At 54.0% G+C, this 21736-nt stretch overlaps 4 protein-coding genes across 11 annotated transcripts; 1 reads left to right on the top strand and 3 right to left on the bottom strand.

Annotated features, from left to right (window-relative positions):
- The first annotated feature begins 214 nt into the window (after window positions 1-214).
- On the top strand, window positions 215-2761 carry LOC111158777 (ER membrane protein complex subunit 9). Its single transcript, XM_022521041.1, has 5 exons — window positions 215-773; window positions 916-992; window positions 2119-2188; window positions 2276-2370; window positions 2536-2761. Exons 1-5 carry the CDS (start codon window positions 234-236, stop codon window positions 2714-2716), a joined length of 963 nt encoding a protein of 320 aa, XP_022376749.1. The 5' UTR covers window positions 215-233; the 3' UTR covers window positions 2717-2761.
- Window positions 2762-2774: 13 nt separating this feature from the next.
- LOC111158788 (proteasome activator subunit 1) lies at window positions 2775-5598 on the bottom strand. 4 transcript variants are annotated; one of them, XM_022521070.1, is made up of 11 exons: window positions 5425-5598; window positions 4765-4797; window positions 4557-4619; window positions 4331-4441; window positions 4197-4242; window positions 3986-4083; window positions 3662-3730; window positions 3509-3576; window positions 3347-3401; window positions 3175-3269; window positions 2775-3002 (listed from the first exon to the last, which is right to left on the bottom strand). In XM_022521070.1, exons 1-11 carry the CDS (start codon window positions 5461-5463, stop codon window positions 2978-2980), a joined length of 702 nt encoding a protein of 233 aa, XP_022376778.1. In that variant the 5' UTR covers window positions 5464-5598; the 3' UTR covers window positions 2775-2977. The 4 variants fall into 4 exon arrangements, with proteins under 4 accessions (XP_022376778.1, XP_022376761.1, XP_022376769.1 ...); XM_022521053.1 differs by having other exon boundaries at window positions 3183-3269; XM_022521061.1 differs by having other exon boundaries at window positions 3183-3269; window positions 3509-3537.
- Window positions 5599-7622: 2024 nt separating this feature from the next.
- On the bottom strand, window positions 7623-10252 carry LOC111158913 (fat storage inducing transmembrane protein 1). The gene is made up of 2 exons (XM_022521247.1): window positions 8634-10252; window positions 7623-8260 (listed from the first exon to the last, which is right to left on the bottom strand). Exons 1-2 carry the CDS (start codon window positions 8897-8899, stop codon window positions 7648-7650), a joined length of 879 nt encoding a protein of 292 aa, XP_022376955.1. The 5' UTR covers window positions 8900-10252; the 3' UTR covers window positions 7623-7647.
- A 91-nt stretch (window positions 10253-10343) lies between these two features.
- LOC111158896 (DDB1 and CUL4 associated factor 11) lies at window positions 10344-20995 on the bottom strand. Of its 5 annotated transcripts, XM_022521211.1 has the most exons (16): window positions 20613-20718; window positions 19813-19996; window positions 18770-18897; window positions 18419-18546; window positions 18077-18141; window positions 17663-17763; window positions 17286-17432; window positions 17018-17072; window positions 16611-16679; window positions 16196-16253; window positions 15910-16095; window positions 15314-15467; window positions 14752-14904; window positions 13785-13891; window positions 13531-13690; window positions 10344-10361 (listed from the first exon to the last, which is right to left on the bottom strand). In XM_022521211.1, exons 1-15 carry the CDS (start codon window positions 20716-20718, stop codon window positions 13556-13558), a joined length of 1776 nt encoding a protein of 591 aa, XP_022376919.1. In that variant the 3' UTR covers window positions 10344-10361; window positions 13531-13555. The 5 variants fall into 5 exon arrangements, with proteins under 5 accessions (XP_022376919.1, XP_022376909.1, XP_022376937.1 ...); XM_022521201.1 differs by lacking the exon at window positions 10344-10361 and having other exon boundaries at window positions 12822-13690; window positions 20613-20995; XM_022521229.1 differs by lacking the exons at window positions 10344-10361; window positions 20613-20718 and having other exon boundaries at window positions 12822-13690; window positions 18770-18842; window positions 19813-20593.
- Between the last annotated feature and the right edge of the window lie 741 nt (window positions 20996-21736).

Raw genomic sequence — 21736 nt, 5'->3', positions numbered from 1 at the left:
GCTCTCTGGGACACACCAAGCGAGGCGCGCGCTCCACCCTGCGGGCTTTGCTGGGCCTGGGGGGCGGGAGGCGCAGGTATCCGACGAAGCCATCCTGCAATCCTGAGCCGAAGTCGAGTAGCCTAGCCAATCAGCGTGCGGGCAGTTCTCTTTAGTTTTCAGTTGTGGGTTCTTTTCAGTTCGCAGGAGATAAAGGCGGGGCAAGGTTTGGGGACGGGCGATGATTGGGCAAAATGAGAACATTTAAGCCTATCGAAGAGCACCACGTGGGCGGGACTACAGAAACCTGGCCTGCTTACCGCAGTAGGCCGGGAGTCCCCCAGACCCGTGGGGATCTGCGGCCGCCCTCTGGGGGTGGGCGGAGGCGGAGTTCGGCGCTGCAGCATGCAATCCGTACCGTCTGCGTTCTGGGCCAGGTGGGGGCCGGGCTCCGGGACCCAGGTCCCTGGGAGCCAGCGGGCTGCCTTCGACCCGAGTCAGCGTCACTGCCGAATCTAAGTGAGGTGGCAGAGGGAAGGGCCAAGGAAAGCGCCGGGGAGGGAGCTTCGCGGACGCGAGCTGGGGCCCCGCTCGCCATGGGGGAGGTGGAGATCTCGGCCCGGGCCTACGTGAAGATGTGTCTGCACGCCGCCCGGTACCCGCACGCCGCCGTCAACGGGCTGTTGTTGGCGCCCGCACCGCGGTCGGGAGAATGTCTGTGTCTCACCGACTGTGTGCCCCTGTTCCACAGCCATCTGGCCCTGTCCGTCATGCTGGAGGTCGCCCTCAACCAGGTGCCGCCTCTGGACGCCCACCGACCACCGCGAAACCCCCTAACACCCCTAGCCCAAGCCCATCCCCGGCCTCTTGGCAGCAGTGCGCACCTACAGGGTGGGCGTCGCCACTGAGTTTCTGATGGCCCCTTTCCCACGGCAGGTGGATGTGTGGGGCGCGCAGGCCGGTCTGGTAGTGGCTGGGTACTATCATGCCAATGCAGCCCTGGACGACCAGAGGTGAGTGGAGTAGCCAGAGGCAGAAGGCCAAGGGTTATGGGATGGGGAATCAAGAGAACTCTTGGTCATTCCTTCCATCTTTCCTTCGTCAAATGCTTAGGAGCGGGGTCTATATCCACCAGGCTAGGCTGGGTACTGGAGTGAGGGAATATAGAGAAATATGAAGAAGGTCCCTGGAGGAGCTCCCGTGGGGATGGGGAGGATAGCTATGTATCAATAAGTTGACACCTGGTTTTAACCGAGGTGACCTCCCCTCCGCCAAGTGCTGAAAGAACACAGAGGAAGCCCAACTAGCAACTTTAAAGAAAAAAAAAGGAAAAATTTTTAAAAGATTTTATTTATTTATTCGCAGGGAGAGAGATCACAAGTAGGCAGAGAGGCAGGCGGCGGGGCGGGGTGGGGCAGGGGAGGGAGGTGGAGGGGCGTGGGCGGCGAAGCAAGCTCCCCGCTGAGCAGAGAGCCCGGATTGGATGATTCTCGATTCTCGGGGCTCAATCCCAGGACCCTGAGACCATGACCTGAGCCGAAGGCTGAGGCTTAACCCACTGAGCCACCCAGGCGCCCCAAAAGGAAATTTTCTTATATAAAATTATCTACTTATGTTTTAATCATGTATCTGGATCAAATTAAACAGTTTTGTAATTTCTTTTCCCTCCTCACTTAGTAAGTATCTGCCATCTTTTCATCTCTACACCAAGATTTGCCTTATCCTAACAGCTATATAGTATGAGTATGGATGTACCGTGATTTATTTAATGCTTTAAACATTGAGATTGTTTCCCATTTTTTGTTAATACAGACACTGTCCAATTATTACATTTATAAATGGAATTTCTGGGTCAGCATATGTATAATGTACTATTTAAATTTGGGTGGTTATGCCAAATTACCCTCCCGAAAGACCACCTTTGATCTCCACCTTAACCAGCAGTCTAAGCACCTGTTCCCATCTGCACTCAAGTGTCAAAGCAATTGTTAATGAAGCTTAAAGCAGCCCTGACCCCTAGGCCCGCAACAGGGAAAGGCCACCACTGTGCCATCATCTAGGAGACCAGGGAGGTCCAGCTCAGATGGACAGGTCTACCCATGGTCAGCTCCTCACTCCTCTGATCTTTCCTCTACACAGTGCTGGACCCCTGGCCTTGAAAATTGCTGGGCGGATTGCAGAATTCTTCCCTGGTGCAGTCCTTATTATGGTGAGGTTTGGGTTTCAGGGTGGGGAGTTGGTGAGAAAGTAGGAAGGGGGATCCTTGAAACCCTCACCACCCCTTCCTTGTCGGCAGTTGGATAATCAGAAACTGGTGTCTCAGCCTCATGTGCCCCCCGTCATCGTCCTAGAAAACCATGGTCTCCGCTGGGTCCCCAAGGACAAGAACTTGTGAGTGCCTTACTCCCTCCACCTTTTCCTGGAAGCCCATAGCTCCTGGGCCTCCTCTGTCCTTGATCTTGCCCCCAAGGGTCCTTCTCTAGATGCTAACCTCTGCCAAGTGTCAGGCCACTGCCTGCTGAGTGTGACCTCCACGGGGGGTGGTTATGATTTCAGAGTGATGTGGAGGGACTGGGAAGAGTCACGGCAGATGGTGGGAGCACTACTAGAAGGCCGGGCCTACCAGCACCTTGTGGACTTTGACTGCCACCTTGATGACATCCGGCAGGACTGGACCAACCAGCAGCTAAACACCCAAATCACCCAATGGGTGGGTCCCACCAATGGAAAGACCTGAGCCAGGGCTGGGGGCATGGTAGGAGGGGAAGGGTCAGGATCCAATAAAAATACTTGGATGAAAGGACAATGGTATGACTATTTATTGTGCCTGGGAGGCAAGAGGGGGACAAACCTCAACATGCTGAAGTTGGGGAAAGTCTGGAGTCCTCTGTAAAAGATAGGAAGGTCTCTGCCAGACCCATTACAGAATGAGGGGAGGCTCTCTAATAGATCATTCCTTTTGTTTCTCCCCTGGGCTTCTTAAGCTTCTCGAAGTTCTTCAAGATGATGTCATACAACACAGCCTACAGGGCCAGAGAAGAGTAGGGGTCAGCCACAGGACCCCAATGGCTCCTGTGCCCCATTTCTAACCTTATGGAGAGGCTAAGGTCTGTGACCCTTCACCCCCAGCCTGCAGGGTCAGGGAGTAGGTGGCCTGGGAAAGCTGCCTCTGCTACTCTGCCCCCCAACCCTCGCTTCCTCACATAAGCGTTGCGGATCTCCATGACCATCAGCCGGATATCCCGGTACTCTGCCTCATCGAGCTCATGCACCAGCTGCCGATAATCACCCTGTGGGAGACTTGGGTCAGGCCTGACTTCAGATGCGTCCTTCCCCCACCATGCACCCTGACTTGGGCCTCACCTACCACATGGGGCTGCTTGGCTGCTTTGGTCACGGCATCACCCCGCTCTGAGAAATACCTGTACAAAGTAGAAGCCTATGGAATGGGAGAAGGAAGACAGAGCCCAGGCCTCTGTCCAAGGCCAAGGCAGAGTGTGCAGGCAGGTGGAGGTGGGCAGTCACTCACTTGGAGATTTGAGTGTGGAAGCCTTCCAGCTTGGTGTGAAGGGAGGTCATCAGCTCAAACACCTTCTCCTGGGAAAAGAATGCAAGGAGGAAAGTGGAAAGCAGCTGGGACTGGAGCAGTAGGGAAGGCAGAGGAGTGAGGTAGCTCTCTTACCTGGACAGCCACTCCAAAATTGTTCCCATCTTCAATCCGAGGTATCTGCAGCTGTAACCAGGTGGTGACCTGGGAGGAGGGAAAGGCATCAAAGCCACATCAGCTCCCAACCTAATTCCCAGGTTCCTGTCCTCGGCGTCCCTGCCCACAGTCAGGGGAGGGACTTAGGTCAAGTCTGTCCTAAGCCCCAGGGCCTACAATTCTGGCTTCATTTGCTGTGCTCTCTCCTGCTAATACCTGGCCAGTGCTAAATCCTACCTGGCAGAGGCCAAGGAGGACAAAGGGTTAGATCTGAAGCCTGGGGGTGAGAGTGGGAGGTCTTACCAGGTTGAGCTGCTCAATGACATCCTTGATCTCAGGCTTTAGACGCTGAAGGAGAACCACGATCTTCTCATTGCAGTTCACTGGGCCACAGGGAGGACCTAGGCAGTGGGCAGTGGGTCAGTCACCAGGCTGGGACTGTGTGAGGGCAAGGAAGAGGAATCCCTAGGGAAGAGCTCCTAGGAGGTGAGACTCAATCCCTTCATGGTGGTACCTTTGTCTTCATCTTCCCCTTTCTTCTTTTCATCTTTGTCTTCCTTCTGCAAGGAGAGAGGGGTTCTTGCGAGTCAGGCGTAAGGCTGACTTTTCCCATGGTTGGGTCCCTCCCCCCAGCTCTTCCCGGCTTGCCTCCTGCTGTTTCTTCCGTTCCTCTTTCTCCTTCTCCTTAACTGGATCAGGCACTGGGATGTCCAACGGGGCCTTCAAATTGCTCAGATTGGCTTCGTTGAGAGCCGGCTCCTGGTGCAGGGTGGAAGGAGGGCTAGAGGCAAGGGTATCCCTCTCACCTTGCTCTCATGGCCTCCCAGACTCCCCCCTTGACCCCTACTCTCTAGCTTTCTGCTGCCCCCAGTACCTTTAAAAATGCATCCAACTCAGAAATCTTCTTAGGGAAGTAGCTCCCCAGCAGGTTCTCTGTCTGTGTGTGAGGTTGGGGTGGGGGAAGATATGGGTCAGAATCAAATGTTCTTCCTGGCAGTGAAGCAGGGCTGACACTGCCCAGCAAGGAAGGGTTGAGCAAGGGGAGTTAGGTAGGGGCAGGGTGCTGATGGGGCAGGTCTTACCTTGATACACAGGTCTTCACGGAACACGTCCACCTGTGGGACACAGGCAGTCCTTCACACACCTGGCTTATGGCCAGTTCGTTTGAGGACCGTACCCTTAGGGTTGTGTAGGGCCTGACCTGGGGAAGGGTGGAATGCATCCCGTGGGGCTGGGAAGGGTGAAGTGGATCCCCGTGGGGCTGGTTGTGGGGGATGAGAACATTCCTGGCGGTGAAGGGCGAATGGTCCAAGTGGGAACAGATCCCTCGGGTCTCCTGGGCTATGCAAGGAGAGGTGTAAGAGCCTCTGCGACTGGGGCAGGGACGGCGTACCCTGTCGGGTGGGCCGGGGGCCCTTCCGTGGGAAAGGCCATGAGGTGGCAGGGCAGCTCCGGCACCCTGTGTGTGGCCCGGGGCCCCGCGCCAGCGGACTTCCCCTCCACGCCAGCTCTCTGCTTCACCGTACCCCGCTGAACCTCGACCGCCTGGCCTCTCCCGGCAGGCGGACCTCACCTGTCTCCCCCGGCCAGGGCGCAGGTGCTCCTGGCACCGAGGCTCACGTGGGCTCCGATCGACCGCGACCCCGACTAGCTACCCGGGCTGGGGGGCGGGTCACGGACGCCTGCAGCCTTTCGGAGCCACGCCTCCCTAAGGAGCCCCTCCTCGAACCAGCAGCGCTCACCTTGGCTTGGGCTTCAGGCTGGACCCTGAGCATGGCCATGGCCGGGGCGGGGGGGCTAGCGCCGCACGAGAAGCGGAGGGTGCACAGGGAAGGGAAAGCGAAAGCAGCTCTCACCACCCGCACGGCCTTCCTGGGTAGCCGGGGAACGGAGGTACTGGAGGGGGCGGGGCCAGCCCGGGAGAGGAGCGAGCGGAGGGCTACCGCCGCGGCCAGGCTCCCCCTGGAGGCCGAAAGGAGCGCTGCCTCCTCCCCCTCCACCCGGTGGCCCGCCCCAGCCCACCTCTCCCTCCCCGCCCAGCTCCCGAAGCCCAGCCTCTCCTTCCCCGCCTCCTCTCTTCCCGCCTTTCGTCTCCCCGCCTGCTGCCGCTACCTTCACCAAACACACTTCTTTCCACGCCCTCGCACCCCACGCACCGCGGGCCCGCCTCCCCGCCTCCCGGAGCTCATTGGTCGGCCACCGGCCAGTCCCTGCCTCTCATTTCCCTGCGTCCGGACACCTCTGGTGCTCTTCTGTCTCTGTTGGGCCTGGGACCGTGATAAGCCTTATCTGGCGCTCTTCCATCTTTTCTGGATTCCCTTCCCTAGCCCTGGCTCCACGGGCATCGTCTGGCCTATGCGGTGACATTCAGAAGCTGTCACCGCTCCAGTCCAGGCCCCGGTCAGCTCCCTTCTGACCCTCGTTGTGAACTATACCCCCCTATACTTTCCACACAGACTTCTCTGGCTTGAAGCTCTTTCTCACTTTCTTATTGATCTTAGAATGAAATCTAAACGGCTTTCCCGGCCCAGAAGTCTTGCCTGGCCTGCCTGGCCCCTGTTCTCCAGCAACTTCACTTTCCACTGCTTTCCCCCTTCCCTTAAACTTGCAAATAGCTGGGCCTTCCATTGTTGCTTAAACCCGTTGTGTTAGGTGTCACATTCATTCCTGCCTCAGGCCCTTTGACCTTACCAATCCCTTTGCCTGACACACCCTTTCCCTCTTCGGGTGGTCATTAGGTTCTCTGCTCAAATATCACCTCTCCAGAGAGAACTCTCTCCATAAAGTACCTCCCTGCCAAGTCTTTATTACAAACCAGCCTGCTTTAGTACATTCATAGCACTGAAGCTCTCTGATATTAGCCAGTTTATTGGGGGCGGGGGGGAGATAGTGTGGTTTAGACCTGGGGTTGGCAAACTTTCTCTAAAAGGCCAGATAGCAAATATTTTAGGCTCTTGTGGACCATATGGTGTCTGGAGTAACCACTCAACTCTTGCCATTAGAGCAGGTAAACAGCCATACCTAAATGAATTAGCCGGGCCAGGTTCCAATAAAATCTGTGGACACTGGACTTTGAATTCTGTATTTTCACAGACCATGATATATTATTCTTCTGTTTTTTGTTTGTTTGTTTTTGTTTTGTTTTGTTTTTGTTCTTTTTTCAGTCATTAAAAATGTAAAATCGTCTCTTAACTCTCAGGTCATACAAAATCTGGCCACAGGAGGGCTGTAGTTGCAGGTTCTTTGTTTAGAGCCCAGACAATGGACCCCTGTCGCCTGGGCTCATAGTCTCTTAACCTCTGTGCCTGTTTTCATAACTGTACAATAGAAACACTACCAAACCCACCTGCTGGTAGTGGTGGTGTTATGAGGGCTTAGATTTATAGGAAGAGCTTAGAGACACTTAGACCTCTGCCTGACCCGTAGTGAGCACAAGAGAAATTTGCCGTAATTTGTGAGTTTATCATCTGCCTCCCCCATTACCCATCAGCCCTCAAAGAGCAGAAATCTTGTTTTTATTATTCACAAGGCATGGAACTATGCTTGGCTCAATAAACAGTTGTTAAGTAAATGTAAAGTAAAAAGACAGGCAGGCCCCGAGGGAAGGTGGAAGGGGAGATTCAGTGAAGGAGGCAGAAAAAACAGTGAATGGAGCAGAGAGAAGCACGTGCTCAGCGGGATTGCTGCCCCTACCTATGGGCAGTCTTACCTGCTGTAGCATTGCCATTCCTTGACATCCAAGTCCCACCAGAGAGCTTGAAGTCTTTGAGGACTGGGAGAGTTGACCGCAGGAGGGATGGAGAGCAAGCATAAGGAAGGATATTCAAAGTCGCTAAGGGTAAGGAAAGGCTGAGGAGCTCGAGAGAGACTGCCTGACTCCCTTCTCACCCTTCCCACCCTTTCTGAGTCCTCCCAGCCAAAGAATGAGCAGAGCCCCAGCAAGGCCTGATTTGCCTTTATTTCTTTCAGTTGTGCTTGTGGCTGGAGTGGGGCCGAGGGAAGAGCCCGTGGCCGGGGCTCCCAGGAGACCAGGGCTGATGATACCAGCTGCCATAGGTGAGGTACCAGGCAAAGGTGCCCACTGCGGCCCCCACCACCTTGTGGGTGTACTGGTGGAAATAGATGACGGTACAGAGCAGCAAGAAGTTCCAGAGGCCCAGCAGCAGCACGTTGAGCAGGAAGACGAGGCGAAGAGGGGCCCCAGCTGGCAGCCCGTGGGCCAGATACTTGGCGAACACTGCCGCTTCCTCGGCCATGAGCAGGCAGCAGAAGGTGAGCAGGAAGGTGTGGGAGGAGACCGTGTAGCCCCGCCACTGGTGGCCGGCTGCCAGGCAGCTGCGGCGGTCCGGAAGCTCGTGCAGCAGCAGGCCCTGGGGCAGAGGCTCAAAGCAGGAGCCAGTCAGGTCCTCGATGAGCAGGAAGGCCCGGCCAGCCCCCCGCCACACTGCGGCCCCCACCACCAGCCGGCTCAGGTGCCGTGCCGTCACTGCCACACGCCGTGTAGCCAGGAACACCACCAGCAGCACGAAGCCCCCCAGGAAGGTGCATGTCCAGCCCCATGCTGAATTCACAAACTTTCTGTGGGCAGAGAAGAAGGGAGGCTAGCTAGAGAACCCCTGTCCACCCCATCTTCCACCCCATCTGTGTCCCCATCACTGCTCTGCCTCCTGTCCTTCTTATCAGCACTGGTTCTGTTTCCTCCCCAGCTGCTTAAACTTGGCCAGCTCCTTAGAGGCCCATTCAACCTTCTAGGAGCCACATTTCCTCTTCAGCCCTGCTCCTGATTTCCCCTGGACCCCCCAACTCTGTTCCCCTCCCCATCCCCCCAATTTCTCCTCAACCTCCTAGCCTATTTTTAGTGTCCAGACTGGCAGGGGGACAGAAGCCTGGAGGAGGGAGCTGGGATCCCGGAGTGCAGTGAGCCGGCGCCCACAGCCTCCAGTAGACTCACATGTTGAAGAAGTTGCCGTGGCTGGCGAAGATAGTCCGAGGGTTGACGTGGAACTGCAGAAGGGGCCCAAAGATGACCACTGCTGCCAGCCAGGCATGGTAGAGGCGCCGTAAGCAGGGGCTGCCCAGCAGGCGGGCGGCCTGTTCACTTCCAAAGTACAGCAAGGCAGACGCCACCCAGAGCAGCACCTTGACCAGGCAGCCCAGCAGTGCCCGGATTCGGGCCCCGGCCCCCAGCCCTGCCCCCACCACCGGCCCCCGCTCCATGTTCCCTCCCCTCCCCACTAACCGCTTGCTCTGCTGGGCAGCTGAGGAGGGGCTGATGGGCCCCCCCCCGGACAAGGACAGGCAGTGACAGGTGTGGCAGACACAGGGCAGAGCCCTGTTGGCAGCTGGCAGGCGGGGGAGAGGGGTGGGGGGCAGTAAGGGGCCAGGGCCGAGGGCTGCCACGTCAGCAGGGTCCTAGCTTTGGCTGTGTGTCCTGACAGTGGCCTGTGTCCTTTCCTGTTAGCCCTGTGTCCCCAGGTCCAACCATGTTCTGGTTCATGTCGGAGGGCCAGGCCTGCTGTTCAGTGTTTTGTCCATAGCCTGCCTGGGTCTGCCCATCTGTCTGGTCAGCCAGTCACCCCCACCCCACCCCAACCTGACCATGTTTGCTCCACAGGGAAATCAGTGTCATGAACCTTGGAAATCATTAAAAAAAAAAAAATCTGTGCCTGCCTCATCATCAGTGTGATCTAGCCCCTCTCCTAAATTCTGAGCACAAGATGGCTGTGCACAGCCCCACATCCAAGTCAGGCTGGGGGGCAGGGTACACCAGTGGGGATACCCACTTTGGTGTATCATGACCCTAGGGCTTGATCCAGCCCTTGTCTGGTGTGAGGGGCTCTGAGTGGCTAGTCTGGCCTTCTGTAAACCATGGTGCTTATGCAATGCACAAGACATTGGATCTAAGATGGGACCATTCTCTGTATAGTTATCATGACGGCCAACAGATGAGCTTTAAGTGTCCCTGGGAAGGTGTACTGTATGAGAGATGGCGGCGGCCCAGTCTGGACTTTCAGGACCCCAAAGATTAGGCTTACTGCCATGTGATAGAGATGGGGTGGGGGAGACCCTACAAGGAAAATCCCCAGCTTGGAGCCTATCAGAGCCTTAGGTTGTGTCCTCGAACTGGTTGCTGGGTCCTAAGTCCCACACTGGCCTCCCAGTCTGACCCCCCAGGGCTGCAGCCACAAGAGAGAGAGCAATCTATCCAAGGGATGTCCCTGTTATTCAATAGCTGTTCTAAGATCCTTTTTAGTCATCCATTATCATTCCTCAGGACTGGTGGTCAGATTTCAGAGCACAGTGTAGGCCCATGAAGTAATAAAAGGAATGAGCAAGAAAGTGCACCTGGGTTCTAAACTATGTGACTTCTGGAAGATCAACTAATCCTCCTTGGTCCTCAGTGCCCACATCCATAAACTGATCAAGATGGATTCATCAATCAGATTCCTTCCAGATACTAAAGCCCATACCTCAACATAGTTCCTGTTCATGAACCCTAACAGAAGACCTATAGAATGCCTCACATTTTTGACAAAATATATTTTTAAAGATTTTATTCCTTTGAGAGAGAGAGAGAGCATGAGTAGGGAGAAGGGCCAGAGGGAGAGGGAGAAGCAGACTCCCAGCTGAGCAGGCTCGATCTCAGGACCCCAGGATCCCAGGAAACCAGGATCATGACCTGAGGCAAAGGCAGACACTCAACTGACTGAGCCATTCAGGTGTCCAACAAAAAATTTTTCATTGTAATTTTAAATAGTTACACAGGACCTAATTTCCAGTGTATTGTCTCTCTCTCATTCTTTTATTTTTTTATTATTTTTTTTAAGATTTTATTTATTTATTTGTCAGAGAGAGAGAGAGCGCGAGAGTGAGCACAAGCAGATAGAGTGGCAGGCAGAGGCAGAGGGAGAAGCAGGCTCCCTGCCGAGCAAGGAGCCCGATGTGGGACTCGATCCCAGGACGCTGGGATCATGACCTGAGCCGAAGGCAGCCGCTTAACCCACTGAGCCACCCAGGCGTCCCTCTCTCATTCTTTTAAATATGCCCAATGGATCTAAACAGTACAGTGATTATATATCTTACCATTTTCCAGTAAAAAAAAAAAGTGACAAGATCTTAATAGTCAGAAATTGTATTTCCATCAGACTTCCCTCATAAATGTTATCCTAGTATGTTTTTATGCCTGAATGTTATACTGATCACAATTCTCTACCAAAAAAAGTATGTAATTTTAAACTTTTTTTTTTTTTTAACAATTTACCCATTTAGAGAGAGAGTGAGCACATAAGCAGGGGGGCAGAGGGAGAGAATCCCAAGCAGACTCTCTGGGAGATCATGACCTGGGCCAAAACCAAGAGTTGGGCAATTAATTGACTGAGCCACCCAGGTGTCCCTGAAACTTAATTTAAAAAAAATTTTATTTATTTATTTATTTGACAGACAGAGATCACAAATAGGCAGAGAGGCAGGCAGAGAGGAGGAAGCAGACTTCCTGCTGAGCAGAGAGCCCGACCCGGGGGTTGATCCCAGGACCCTGAGATCTGACCTGAACCAAAGACAGAGGCTTTAACTCACTGAGCCACCCAGGTGCCCCTGAAACTTAATTTTTAAATATTTCCTGTGATCATAAGGCCCTAGAAGTTAAAATTTTTTTTTTTTTTTTTTAAAGATTTTATTTATTTATTTCACAGAGAGAGATCACAAGTAGGCAGAGAGGCAGGCAGAGAGGCAGGCAGAGGAGGAAGCGTGTTCTCCACCGAGCAGAGAGCCCAATGCGGGACTCGATCCCAGGACCCTGAGGTCATGACCCGAGCTGAAGGCAGAGGCTCAACCCACTGAGCCACCCAGGCGCCCCTTAAAATACGTTTTTTCTGAATAGAGTTCTCACAATAACTGTTAGTAGTACAAAATTATAGTAGACGTTGTTAGCACAGCTTTGCTTAGTATAGCTTTGCCACAGTATAGCAAAGATTTCACACATTGTGATAATTAATATTAAATACAAACCAAATTGTAAATGCATCTCTTAATGAGAAGAATGGATGGTCTTTCGGGCCTTGATTAAAGGAGGCTTCAAGGGATGCCTGGGTGACTCAATCAGTTAAGTGTCTGCCTTCAGCTCAGGTCATGATCCTAAGGGTCCTGGGATTGAGCTCCACCTCAGGCTCCCTGCTCAGCGGGGAGCCTGCTTCCCCTTCTCCCACTCCCTCTGCTTGTGTTCTATCTCTCCCTCTGACAAATAAAAATCTTTAAAAAATATATATAAAGGAGGCTTTGAGGCTACGAAGAATTTTAATTTGCTTCTAATTTCATGCCCTGGAGGTTAACAGAGGTTCTGGGTGAGACTGGGGGCATTGCTGGGTTGAAGTGGCAGAAGGGGAACAAGGCGGGCTAGGGGGAGGGAACACTGGCATGATAGTTTCACATGAGGCAGAGCAGTCAGAGGAAAGAGAACACATGTAGGCTGGGTAGCTGGACAAGCTATTCTTTTAAAACTCCCTGTTTTGAAAGAGGTATGACTTTTACCCTTGGCTGTGCCTGTGAGGACCCCTGGAGGTGTGCATCCTGGTTTGAAAATTGCCTTAGGGATAATGCAATGTCATGGCGATAGATTGATCAGAGCTGGAGGTGAAGCCCAACCAACTACCCTCCTGACCACACCATGGGTGTGCTCTGGGGCTTGTCGCCTGACCTGAGCACGCTGCCATTTCCTCACCTGTACAAAGCATGGCCGGGAGGGTGCAGGAGGTCCTGGGCGTGAAGCCCCCAGGTGGGGCCCGGCATCAGTGCCCGCCAGGTTCTCTCTGGCTCTGGGCTACGTCTTATCATAGACCGGAGCAGCTCCAAAGCCAGCCCCAGAACAAAGCTACTGTGGTTGTTCCAGAATCTAATCTAAACCATGCTTGCTTCCTGCTATCTTGATTTCTACTTGCTCCAAGTTTCTGAGTTCAGTGAGGGAGCTGTCTGGAGCAGAGCTCAGTTAACAAATGATTTTGGTATTTCTCTTCAACTTGGGGGCATCAAAGGGGTATTTTTTCCCCACAGAGAAACATATGTAAAGGCTCTGTCAAAACTATTTTCTTGAAGTGAGGGGATAAAAGCCCTCAGACAGGAAAAAGAGAGAGAGACAGACACTGAGCCCGGTTCCCGCAGAGAATTTATTGAGGGAGCCAAAACCAGTGAGAGGACGAAGGAGTCCTACTTCAACAACCCTCCTTGAAGCTGCTGGCCTCCAGCATGATGGAACAGTCTGGGAAGGGAGGGCCTGCCCTGTGTGGAGCCACGTGGAACCTCTCACACTAAAGCCTGTCCCACCTCAAAGACTCAGAGAGGGAGAAGACATAATTCCCCACCTCAGGAGGGTGCTGAGGACATGCCTTACTCATTCCACCCTACCCAAAAAGGCTAGAGGTCTAGCCTTCAGGACCTCTAGAAGAATGGCTAGAACACCTGGTCTGCTGACTGGCCAGTCTAACCCTCAACACGAAGGCCAGGGCAATGGGCCCGGCTGACAGCTCAGTTCAGACCTGACCCCAGGCATCTACTCTAGGAGCTAACACTTAACATCCAAACATGATTAAAAACACTCGGGACAGTTCTCCTGCTGCCAAGGGCCACACCTCAGATAATGGCAGTTCTGCTGGACTCTGGCCAGAGATAGAGAACCAAGCCAAACTGGTGTGAGCACACAAGGAAACCACTCTGCCCCACAGCGAAGATCTTCCAGGGCTCAGCAAGGGCCCCAAAACCGGGGCTTGTGTGTCTCCCCATCCAATGCCAGTGATTCCCCGAAGATCTCCCAGAAGGGAGAAAGGCAGGAAGAGGCAGAGAGCTTGTCAGAGGCTCACCCGTGGACGGGGCTGGAAAGCAGATCTACTGGGGTGAGGAAAAGGCCGTAGAGGGGTGGGGCACGGGGGCAGGGGTGCCGGGCAGTTCCTCAGCCTCTGGCAGGTCGTCCTGGAAGTACTCAGCCTGGTGGTACTGCCATAGACGCAGGTTCCCGTCCCACTGTGGGCCAAAGGCGGCAAGTAGTCAGGGGTGCTGTCCCTCCTGAGTCTGGGTCCCAGAAACGTGCTGGTCCCCCCACCCCCTATGACCTCACCGAACTGCTGACGATCTTTTCTTCAAAGGGGTGCCAACTGACGTCACGTACACAGGCCTTGTGGTTGGTCAGCTTCTTCACGATGTGGCCGCTAAGGAGGTCGTACACTGCCCAGGGAAGGCCAGAGTGGAGAAGGGACAGCCAGAGGACCTTCCAAGCACCCCTCGCGGTTCCAGAGCCGCACTGCTTACCTACCTCTCAGGCAACTTCCCCACTTTTGCAGGGGAGCAAAGCCCCCACCAGAAGATGCTCTAATTCCTCAGTTTCTGTTCCCTTTCTCCCTACCTCGCGCTGAATGTGTGGTCTAGCAGAGCTTGGGTATCTCTCCCTGGCCCTTAGCTAAACATCACAGGATCTACAGCTAAGAAAACGAAATGTGGCTTTAAAGCTCTTTACGTCGGTTTTTGGAGAAAGCCAAAAGACACGGAAGGCATAGCAGAAGTGAACAATGGGCTGTCTGAGAGGTCCTAAACCTGCTCTTCCTCATCAGGATGGGGGTGCATCTTTCTCTCTGAGGGGGGCTCTATCCGGGTGTCCCCCCTAGGTACCGCACCGGCTGAAGCTCCTTATGGCCGGAGGTGTGTTTGTGTATCTTTCTGTACACACCTCCTGCTTTAGAGGCTGCACGTCCTTTACTCGGAGTTGCTGTCCTTTTGTTCCTGTCCCCCTCTACCTTTCATCTGCCATCTCTTTCCTTCCTTGACTGGCTACAAAACAGAGTGAAGTGCATTTCTGGTAAGCTATTGTATTTACTGACTAGGATTCTAGGTTCCCTTTCTTAATTTAAAATGTGGATGAATACAAGGTTTTCTATTTCTCTGTTGAAGCCCAATCTGCTGCGAGCTCAATTAAACGTCACTCATAGTCACCAATGGGACTTTTAAGGCGGTCTCTGGTGGTTAGAGGTAAAACGCCAGAGAAACACTTGTGCCTGTTCCTGGGCCCCCTGTGCCAACATGATCCTTACCGACCACTTTGCCAGTCGAGCAGCCGCTGTAGATGAACCGCTGCCCGGTGCTATGGGTGGGGGAGAATCGGCAGCGGATGAGGGTGTGAAGCACCCCGTGGCCCCGGTAGGTCATCAAGGAGCTGTCCCCTGGGAGCTTCAGTTTCCGCCAGGCTGGGTAGCAATGCACGGAGAGCCCTAGGTTAGGGAGCCTGGACTCTCCCATACCATTAGTCCTGAGCAAAGACTAATGCTCACCGACCACCTTTTCAATCCCCAGCGGGTGGCTCTTTCCACACCTAATATTCCCCAAGATGGCTCTGCTGGTTGTTAAGATACTGAAACCCTTTCACCTTGGTTCTGAGTGATCCCCAGCACCCAGCCCTAGGAATCCCCCACTTTCCCCACCATTAGACAAACGAAGAGTTAACGCATGGTGAGGGGGCGCAGGGGGTGGGTGGAGACCCCCAGGCTACAGTCATATCCACTGTGTCCAGGCTAGGCCTTACCAGGGGTTAGCTACGTAAACTGCCAACCCCCACTCTTTACTCTCAAGATCTCAGGTTCCACTTTCTCTGCTCACCTTTTTTGGGCACCTGCTGCCAGCGGTAGTCCCAGTTTTGCTGTGTGGCAGCCTGCCGCGAGGCCTCCATGCCTTCCCGACTAGAAAAGCGTCGGATGTCCCAGAGCTTGATGGTCTGGTCTTTGGAGTTGGAGATGAGATAGCGGGCATCACCCTGTGAATCCCCAGATGGATACCCAGGTGTTAGAGCTTGCGGACACCGGTGTCTGTCCATCTAGGTTTGCTTCTCCAGGTGAGGGGTAAGAATGCCAGCCTTTTGACCTAGCTTGCCTCTTTCTTCATCCAGGCGAGCTTGCCACTGGTTTTCTACCACAGAACCAACCCTCTGGCTAGGTTTCCCCCTCTTTGCCCAGGGCACTGGCTGGGCCTCCTAGGCAATCCTGGATTAATCGTCTTTCCTTCTACAGAAAGCCCTGCCCTGCTCCTTGAGGCCTTGTGAATACAAAAGGATCTCCTGTTCCCAGGCTTAAGCCCCTTCCCTAAACTCCAGCTCTTGCAAACCTGAATAAGGAGCTTGGGGACTTCCCACACCCAGCCCTCTTGACAGGCTCCTGGACGACTGTAACCTGGCCACGCAGGTCTGCTTCCCAGCCCACCTTGCTGTCAATGAAGGTGATGCCATCCTGGTGTCCAGCCAGTGCACCCACAGGCTTGGGGTCATCCTCCCGCATGGTGCGTCGATCCCACACTTTGCAGATGGCATCATCACCCCCAGAGAACAAGATCTGGGAGCTTATGTCAGCAAAGGCCACTGCATTCACATCATCCTCATGGGACTCAATCTAGGGAAGCAGGAAGCCAGAATACCTAGGACCTCTCTCTCTAGGTCTTCTCCTAGGCCACGGACCAGGAGGCAGAGGCTCTAAGTCTCAGAAGCAATACCTGAAGGGTGCGCCGGTTCTGTTCTCGATCAAAGACATAGAGGCAGCCATCATTGGCCCTGAAAGGGAAAGGGTGAGAGGTCTGGAGCCGGAACTGAGAGAACCAGTGCTACATGCGCTCTGGACAGTCCCTGTTGCAAAGTCTCGCTGAAGGGCAAGCCCTGGTCTCCATTTACGCAGGAGGAGAGACAAAATTTAGCTATGTCTGCAAGGAGGTTTGAGACCTTCCATCTTCTGCTGAGGAAAGAGTGAGCAAGGGGTGAAATAGCTTGTAATCGCTGACCTTGGGAAAGGGCTGGCTGTTCTCTGTAGCTGCCTGGATAGCAGTGTCCAGTACAGTCTCTGCGGGAGCAGAGCAGGTCTCTGGGAGAACTCCTAGCTCACCGATCAAGGGCTCCGTCCCTTACCATACTCACCCTCCTAGGACTTCCCGTCCATCGGAGGAGACGGCAATGGAAAAGACTGCAAAGCGACGCTCGTCTGGCCTGAAAAGAGCAAAGGGGGAGCCGGGTCAAGGGGACCTCCCTCAGCCTCTGTGCCTCTACACAGAATTGGACGAGGCTTGTAAGGCGTACTACAGAGGGGAAAACGAAGTCTTGCCAACACATCTCAGAACATGGATCCCCTCCGTGAGCACCCTGAAATAATCCTACAACCATCTATTTTACCCTGGTCCTCTGGCTGACAAGGATGGGTGCTTCCCTCCCAGGAATCCACACAGAGACACTTGCAACCAGTGTACTTTTCCCTCTAAGCAGGGGTTCCAGTTCAAGAGGTCTGCTCCTCCAGGAGCCTTCCCTGAGAAGTTTCTGATGGGCAGTACCTTAGGTCCAGGGCAGTGTGTGTGTCTCCCTCCCCGTAGATGTTGCAGATATGAACTAAGAAAGGCAAGAGAAACAAGAAATCTTTCAGGGCTGCGGGAAGGAGGGTGGAAGTGGAGCTAGGCAGGAGATGGAACAAAGGGTGAGGGTGTCGGACCCTGGAAGTGATCTTCCCAGGGGAAGGCACAGAGTCTGGGCACAGAGCACATGGGCATCTGGAGACCTGGGGTCCCAGGCTAGAGAGCCGGTGAAAGTCTGGGGCATACTCACTGTAATCAGACCAACTGGAGTATAGGAAGTGGTTCCCATCAGGGGTGAAGGCCACATCCAAGACGCTCCAGCCTACGTCCCGGGCCTTGATGCTCTTGAATTTATGGAAGCGGCCATACCGGCAGTCATACAGTCGGATTGTTTGGTCTGGGTAAATGGGGATCGGGCAGAATTAGGGAACCCCCTCCTTGCAGCCTCTCTAGATCTGACCTCGCTTCCACTGTACGTCTGTGGAATCTTCCCTTGATCATGGGAAACATGTTCTGGCTAAGCATCCCTAACCCAGGGTCTGAGTTCCCTGGATCTGGAGCTTTCTAGCCTCAGTCAGGGGGTATGTTCCTTGTGCCACGACACTTGGTAGGACCAGGGTCTGGTACCTTGGCAAGCAGACATGAAGATCTGACCATCTTTGCTGTAGATGCCGCAGAAAGCCTTCTGAGAGTAGGTATCAGTAAAGCCCAGATCATTGGGTAGGAAGCTGGGAAAGCAGAGGGAAAGTGAAGGTAAAGGGAGCTGAGGGTGAAGTTGGTCCTGGTTAGCAGAATCCTAACAGAACTGGGTGTGAGTGCAAGGGTGGACTTCCCTTTTGGCTTGGGGTAGGATCCCTTCTCTTTCATTCATTCAATCCTCCTCTCAATTTCTATACTCTTCCAGTTTGTTTCCTTTCAAGCTTCGACCCCATTCGACCTAACTTCAATATCCCTGAGGATCCTCTAACACCTGTCCCTTCAAAGTTTAGGGGATAAGACCTATCTGGCCCTTAGAGTCTCTCCACCAAGCCCCATACTCACTGAGACATCATTCGAGACCGTTCTCCAAGGGAGAAGCTTCCCCGGTGGCAGAGGCCCCGTTCTCTCTAAAGGAAGGGATTGGGGAATATTGCTAGCAGAAACAGAGGGCCACTTCAGCCACACCAAGCCCCCTCCTCCAAAAATAGTGCTCTTGCTACAGAAATGGACACTCCACACACTAGTAAATCCCACCAAACTCCAATGCAGGCTGGCTAAGCACTCTCCAGCTCCAGCACTTGAGGCTTCCGTGGAGGGCTTATTTCCCTCTCCTCTGGGGTAGGCAGAACTTCTGGCTACCTCGAGAGGCCTGCTGCCAGGCTGGTTGGAGGTGGAGAGGCCTACCTGGTGCAGCATCTGAGGAAAGCTGTGCTCCTGGGCTGCCCGCCTAAGCCCCAGCTGCCCTGTAGCCAACTCCACTTGGGTCTTGATCTCATTGCACTCCAGCTCCCGGGTGTCAGGAGTTGCATCCACTGTGAGTACCAAGCAGAAGTTCCACCCTAGGTCTTCCAGCCCCAGAACTGTGCTCCAGCCCACTTGATGCAGCTGAAGAGACTGGGGCTGCAAAGACGCTCTCATTCCCTGAATTATCTCATCTTCTTTCCACTTCACCTACTGTTCTTGCAATAAAACAGAAAAAGGGTTTTCCAATGAAAGTCTTCCAATGTTAAGGTCTCAGTTGGCCATTCCTCTTACCAGGTGGGTTGTATCGGTCCCCAAGACGACCATCCCAAGCACTGTCATGCTCTTCCTCCGAGTCCGAGAGGGCCTGGATGAGCTGTAAATTTGCTGCACCACCGCCCTGCACCAACCTCACTTGGCCTCTGTGGAGAGATGCCCATGATAAAAGGGAGGATCCCTTCCCCAAACCAACCAAATTCAGAGTCAGTGGCTATTGAGCTCTTAGATCACCTGCTACTCAAACCCTCATACTGTCTCTGTTTTGAAATTTGTAGCTGACTAGACCTTGCCTGTTATTTTCAGTCTCCTAAAAGACATGGTAGGAAACGAATCTTCATGCTTACAGCAGGAGTAGAGAACCCCAACATTCCATGGAGGTTGACAGACCTACTCAGCTGACTTCCTAGAGAGCTAAAATTCCTGAGAGCCTTTCCTTCCGAGCCTCTGCCTGAGGAGTCTGGCACAGAACACAGTATTCTGAAGGGACTCCCAGGCTTGTCTTCTCCCCCAGGAGCCACAGTTGGGAAACAGAGCCAAGTGGCACACCTTTCCAGTCAATTACCGGTGGTGGTCACTTTCCCCAAAGCATTCTTTCCTCAAGAACAGGATTAGAGTTAGGTTAATTTAAACTTGTTTTTCAAGTAAATCCACATGGCCTCATATCACATGTCCGTAACTTCTCCAAAGTTCAACACCCACCTCCCCAGCTCTTCTCTTTACCCCTCACATCACGCCTTTTCCATCAGGGTAACATTTTTATTTTTTTATTTACTTGGGAAATAGATTACACTTGCATAGTCTTAGGCAGCCCCCCAAACACAAACACAAAAGCGAATTGTCTTCGTGACCCTCCCTAATTAAGAACTACTCTTATTGGGTTCTGAGCTGAGTGCCATGAGTGTCCAGAAGGGAAGTTCAAACAGAACAGCTGGTCTGAGCTAATCCCATTCCCTAGCCTCTGTAACCTCCCTGCTTGGAGTTGGGACCAAGGGACTGTGGTGGTCCCTGGTGGGGACACATCAGAGGGTAAGTTACCTGCGGAGGAGATAGGCCAGTACCTGGGCCAGATCCACATCTTCATCCTCCTCTTCTTCTTCCTCGCTCCGACGTAGGCTAGCCCCTCTTCGGGGCAAGCCCTCGGAGGGGTCTCCGGACCCAGTTCCTGCACTGCTGCTGTTCCGTGATCCCATCTTCTGGTCACAGCATCATTAGGTCCTGTGCAGGGACTCCTCCTGTCACCTCCTTGGGTTTGGCGAAAGCAAAGCCTGCTCTAGAAACACCAGGGGCTCCCGAGATAGAGCGGTAGCTATCTCTAAGAGTGCGACCCTTCCTAGGGACTGAAATCCCTTCACTGTAACCTTTGACAACTCCCAAGGCTTCAGGAACACAAACCTTCCCCAATCCTGTGAAGCAAAAAAAATCAGAGTGAAGCCTAGGGCGCTACCCTAGCTCACCAATGAGAATCCTTTGAAGAGGAATTTCTCAGTTTTCTACCTCAAACTCACCTATCAAAGTCCCTGGAGGGGTGGGTGGGTGAATTCCCAGGTAACCTCTCTGGCCGGCCAATCAAAACCCCTCGCGGAAGAAAGCGCCTCATTAGCTTATCTTACCTAACCAATCAGAAGCCTTAGGGCTCTGAGACCCCCGACGCCCCCCCTTACCGACCAATCAGAGCACTCCTTTGCGAAAGCCGGCAGCAGCGAAAACCAATGAGGTTAAAGAATTCGGCCTAACACTCCCCCCCCCTTTCGCCCCACGCCCACGTGGTGTGCCGGGGGTGTGTACGCCAAGTGGGGGAGGCAGGGAGGAAGCCGAGAAGCCCCTCCCACTGAAGCCGGCCCCGCGCGAGACCACCCACCAGCCAGGAGCGGTCGCAGGACCCGCAGCGGCGCGAGGCCTTGTTTACACCGACGGAGGCCGCAGCACCAGCCAACCGCTCCTCCGTCACGCGCCTCCTTCGTCATGCATCTCCTGGCTTCCCGGCCGGAGGACTGCGGACGTCACGCGTTGCCCCTGACAACTCCGCCCCCTTGGCCCGCTAACTGGACAGCTGAGCACAGTGATTGACAGATGGGCGGGAGAAAGTGCGTGAGGGATGAGAGGGGAGGAGAAAGCGCGCGACCGAGGAGGGGCGTTTGCTCCCACTTGGGAGGAGTAAATGGGGAACCCGCAGCTTCCTGAATCAGAGACAACGGAACTACGCTTAATAGGTGAGGGGCGGAGCTTACAAAAGAAATTGGTGGTTCGCTACCTGGAGGTGTCTTTAGCGAAGGATACAATTTGCTGTCGGCCCCTCAAGTTATTTTGGCTTCGGAATTTCCAGACGATCTCTAAGGGCCTCCCTTTCTCCTAACCCTCCGCCCCCCGGCTTCAGCCTTCTTCTTCTTCTTCTTCTTCTTTTTTTTTTTTTTTGCTGGTTGCAGCTTCTGCCGGTCAGGCCCTAAGGGGTGACCGGCGCCTTTAGGGTGTTTTCACGTCACAGATGGGCAGTCCTCCACACCCTCCCTTCCGGGTCTAGCTTCCGGAAGCCCTGTTTTGTGGGGATTGCCCTTTCTAGACCACCCCTTAGCGTCTTTGGCAACTTTTTAGATGACATTTGGATTCCCTCCGGGGTCTTTGCAGACGCTCCCTAATTCTCGCAGGGTCTGTAGGGGCCTTTCCGGTTCCGTCTGTTGTCCTTAACGCCCCTGCGCTCTCCAGGATTTGCAGACCTTCCCTAGGCCCTCGGTCTCCCGCGGGCCTCTCATCTCCCCGCACCTTATACGGGGAGTGCACGAGTGCCGCCTCTTACCAGTCCTCCGGGTTTATGAATAACCCGCTGAGTCCAAGGCCGGGACATGTCACGTCTCGGGATCCTCTCCAAGGCTGGAGGTCGAGTGACCTCGCCGCGCCGGGTGCAAAGGCCCTGGGTCCAAGCTGCACCTCAGCGCCTCCAGTCCACACTCTCTTAGAAGTGTTGCGAGCTCTCCCAGGGGCCCCCTG

Source organism: Enhydra lutris, unplaced genomic scaffold, assembly GCF_002288905.1.
Source record: "Enhydra lutris kenyoni isolate GAN:26980312 unplaced genomic scaffold, ASM228890v2 scaffoldscaffold4, whole genome shotgun sequence".
Taxonomy (NCBI): domain Eukaryota; kingdom Metazoa; phylum Chordata; class Mammalia; order Carnivora; family Mustelidae; genus Enhydra; species Enhydra lutris.
The sequence above is the reverse complement of the archived record's forward strand: the minus strand, read 5'-3'. Positions and strand labels throughout refer to the sequence as shown.

What these genes read in the sequence shown, in the direction of transcription:
- LOC111158777 (XM_022521041.1), top strand. Translation starts at nt 234, where the DNA reads ATGAGAACATTTAAGCCTATCGAAGAGCACCACGTGGGCGGGACTACA. An exon ending in CTGGTGCAGTCCTTATTATG is followed by an intron (nt 2,189 to 2,275) that starts GTGAGGTTTGGG and finishes CCTTGTCGGCAG; the next exon opens with TTGGATAATCAGAAACTGGT. An exon ending in GTCCCCAAGGACAAGAACTT is followed by an intron (nt 2,371 to 2,535) that starts GTGAGTGCCTTA and finishes TTATGATTTCAG; the next exon opens with AGTGATGTGGAGGGACTGGG.
- LOC111158788 (XM_022521045.1), bottom strand. Translation starts at nt 5,463, where the DNA reads ATGGCCATGCTCAGGGTCCAGCCTGAAGCCCAAGCCAAG. An exon ending in AGCCTGAAGCCCAAGCCAAG is followed by an intron (nt 4,798 to 5,424) that starts GTGAGCGCTGCT and finishes TGTGTCCCACAG; the next exon opens with GTGGACGTGTTCCGTGAAGA. An exon ending in ATTTTGGAGTGGCTGTCCAG is followed by an intron (nt 3,577 to 3,661) that starts GTAAGAGAGCTA and finishes TTCTTTTCCCAG; the next exon opens with GAGAAGGTGTTTGAGCTGAT.
- LOC111158913 (XM_022521247.1), bottom strand. Translation starts at nt 8,899, where the DNA reads ATGGAGCGGGGGCCGGTGGTGGGGGCAGGGCTGGGGGCCGGGGCCCGA. An exon ending in CACGGCAACTTCTTCAACAT is followed by an intron (nt 8,261 to 8,633) that starts GTGAGTCTACTG and finishes CTCTGCCCACAG; the next exon opens with AAAGTTTGTGAATTCAGCAT.
- LOC111158896 (XM_022521201.1), bottom strand. Translation starts at nt 20,718, where the DNA reads ATGACGAAGGAGGCGCGTGACGGAGGAGCGGTTGGCTGGTGCTGCGGC. An exon ending in CACACTGCCCTGGACCTAAG is followed by an intron (nt 16,680 to 17,017) that starts GTACTGCCCATC and finishes TGCTCTTTTCAG; the next exon opens with GCCAGACGAGCGTCGCTTTG. An exon ending in AGAACCGGCGCACCCTTCAG is followed by an intron (nt 16,096 to 16,195) that starts GTATTGCTTCTG and finishes CTGCTTCCCTAG; the next exon opens with ATTGAGTCCCATGAGGATGA.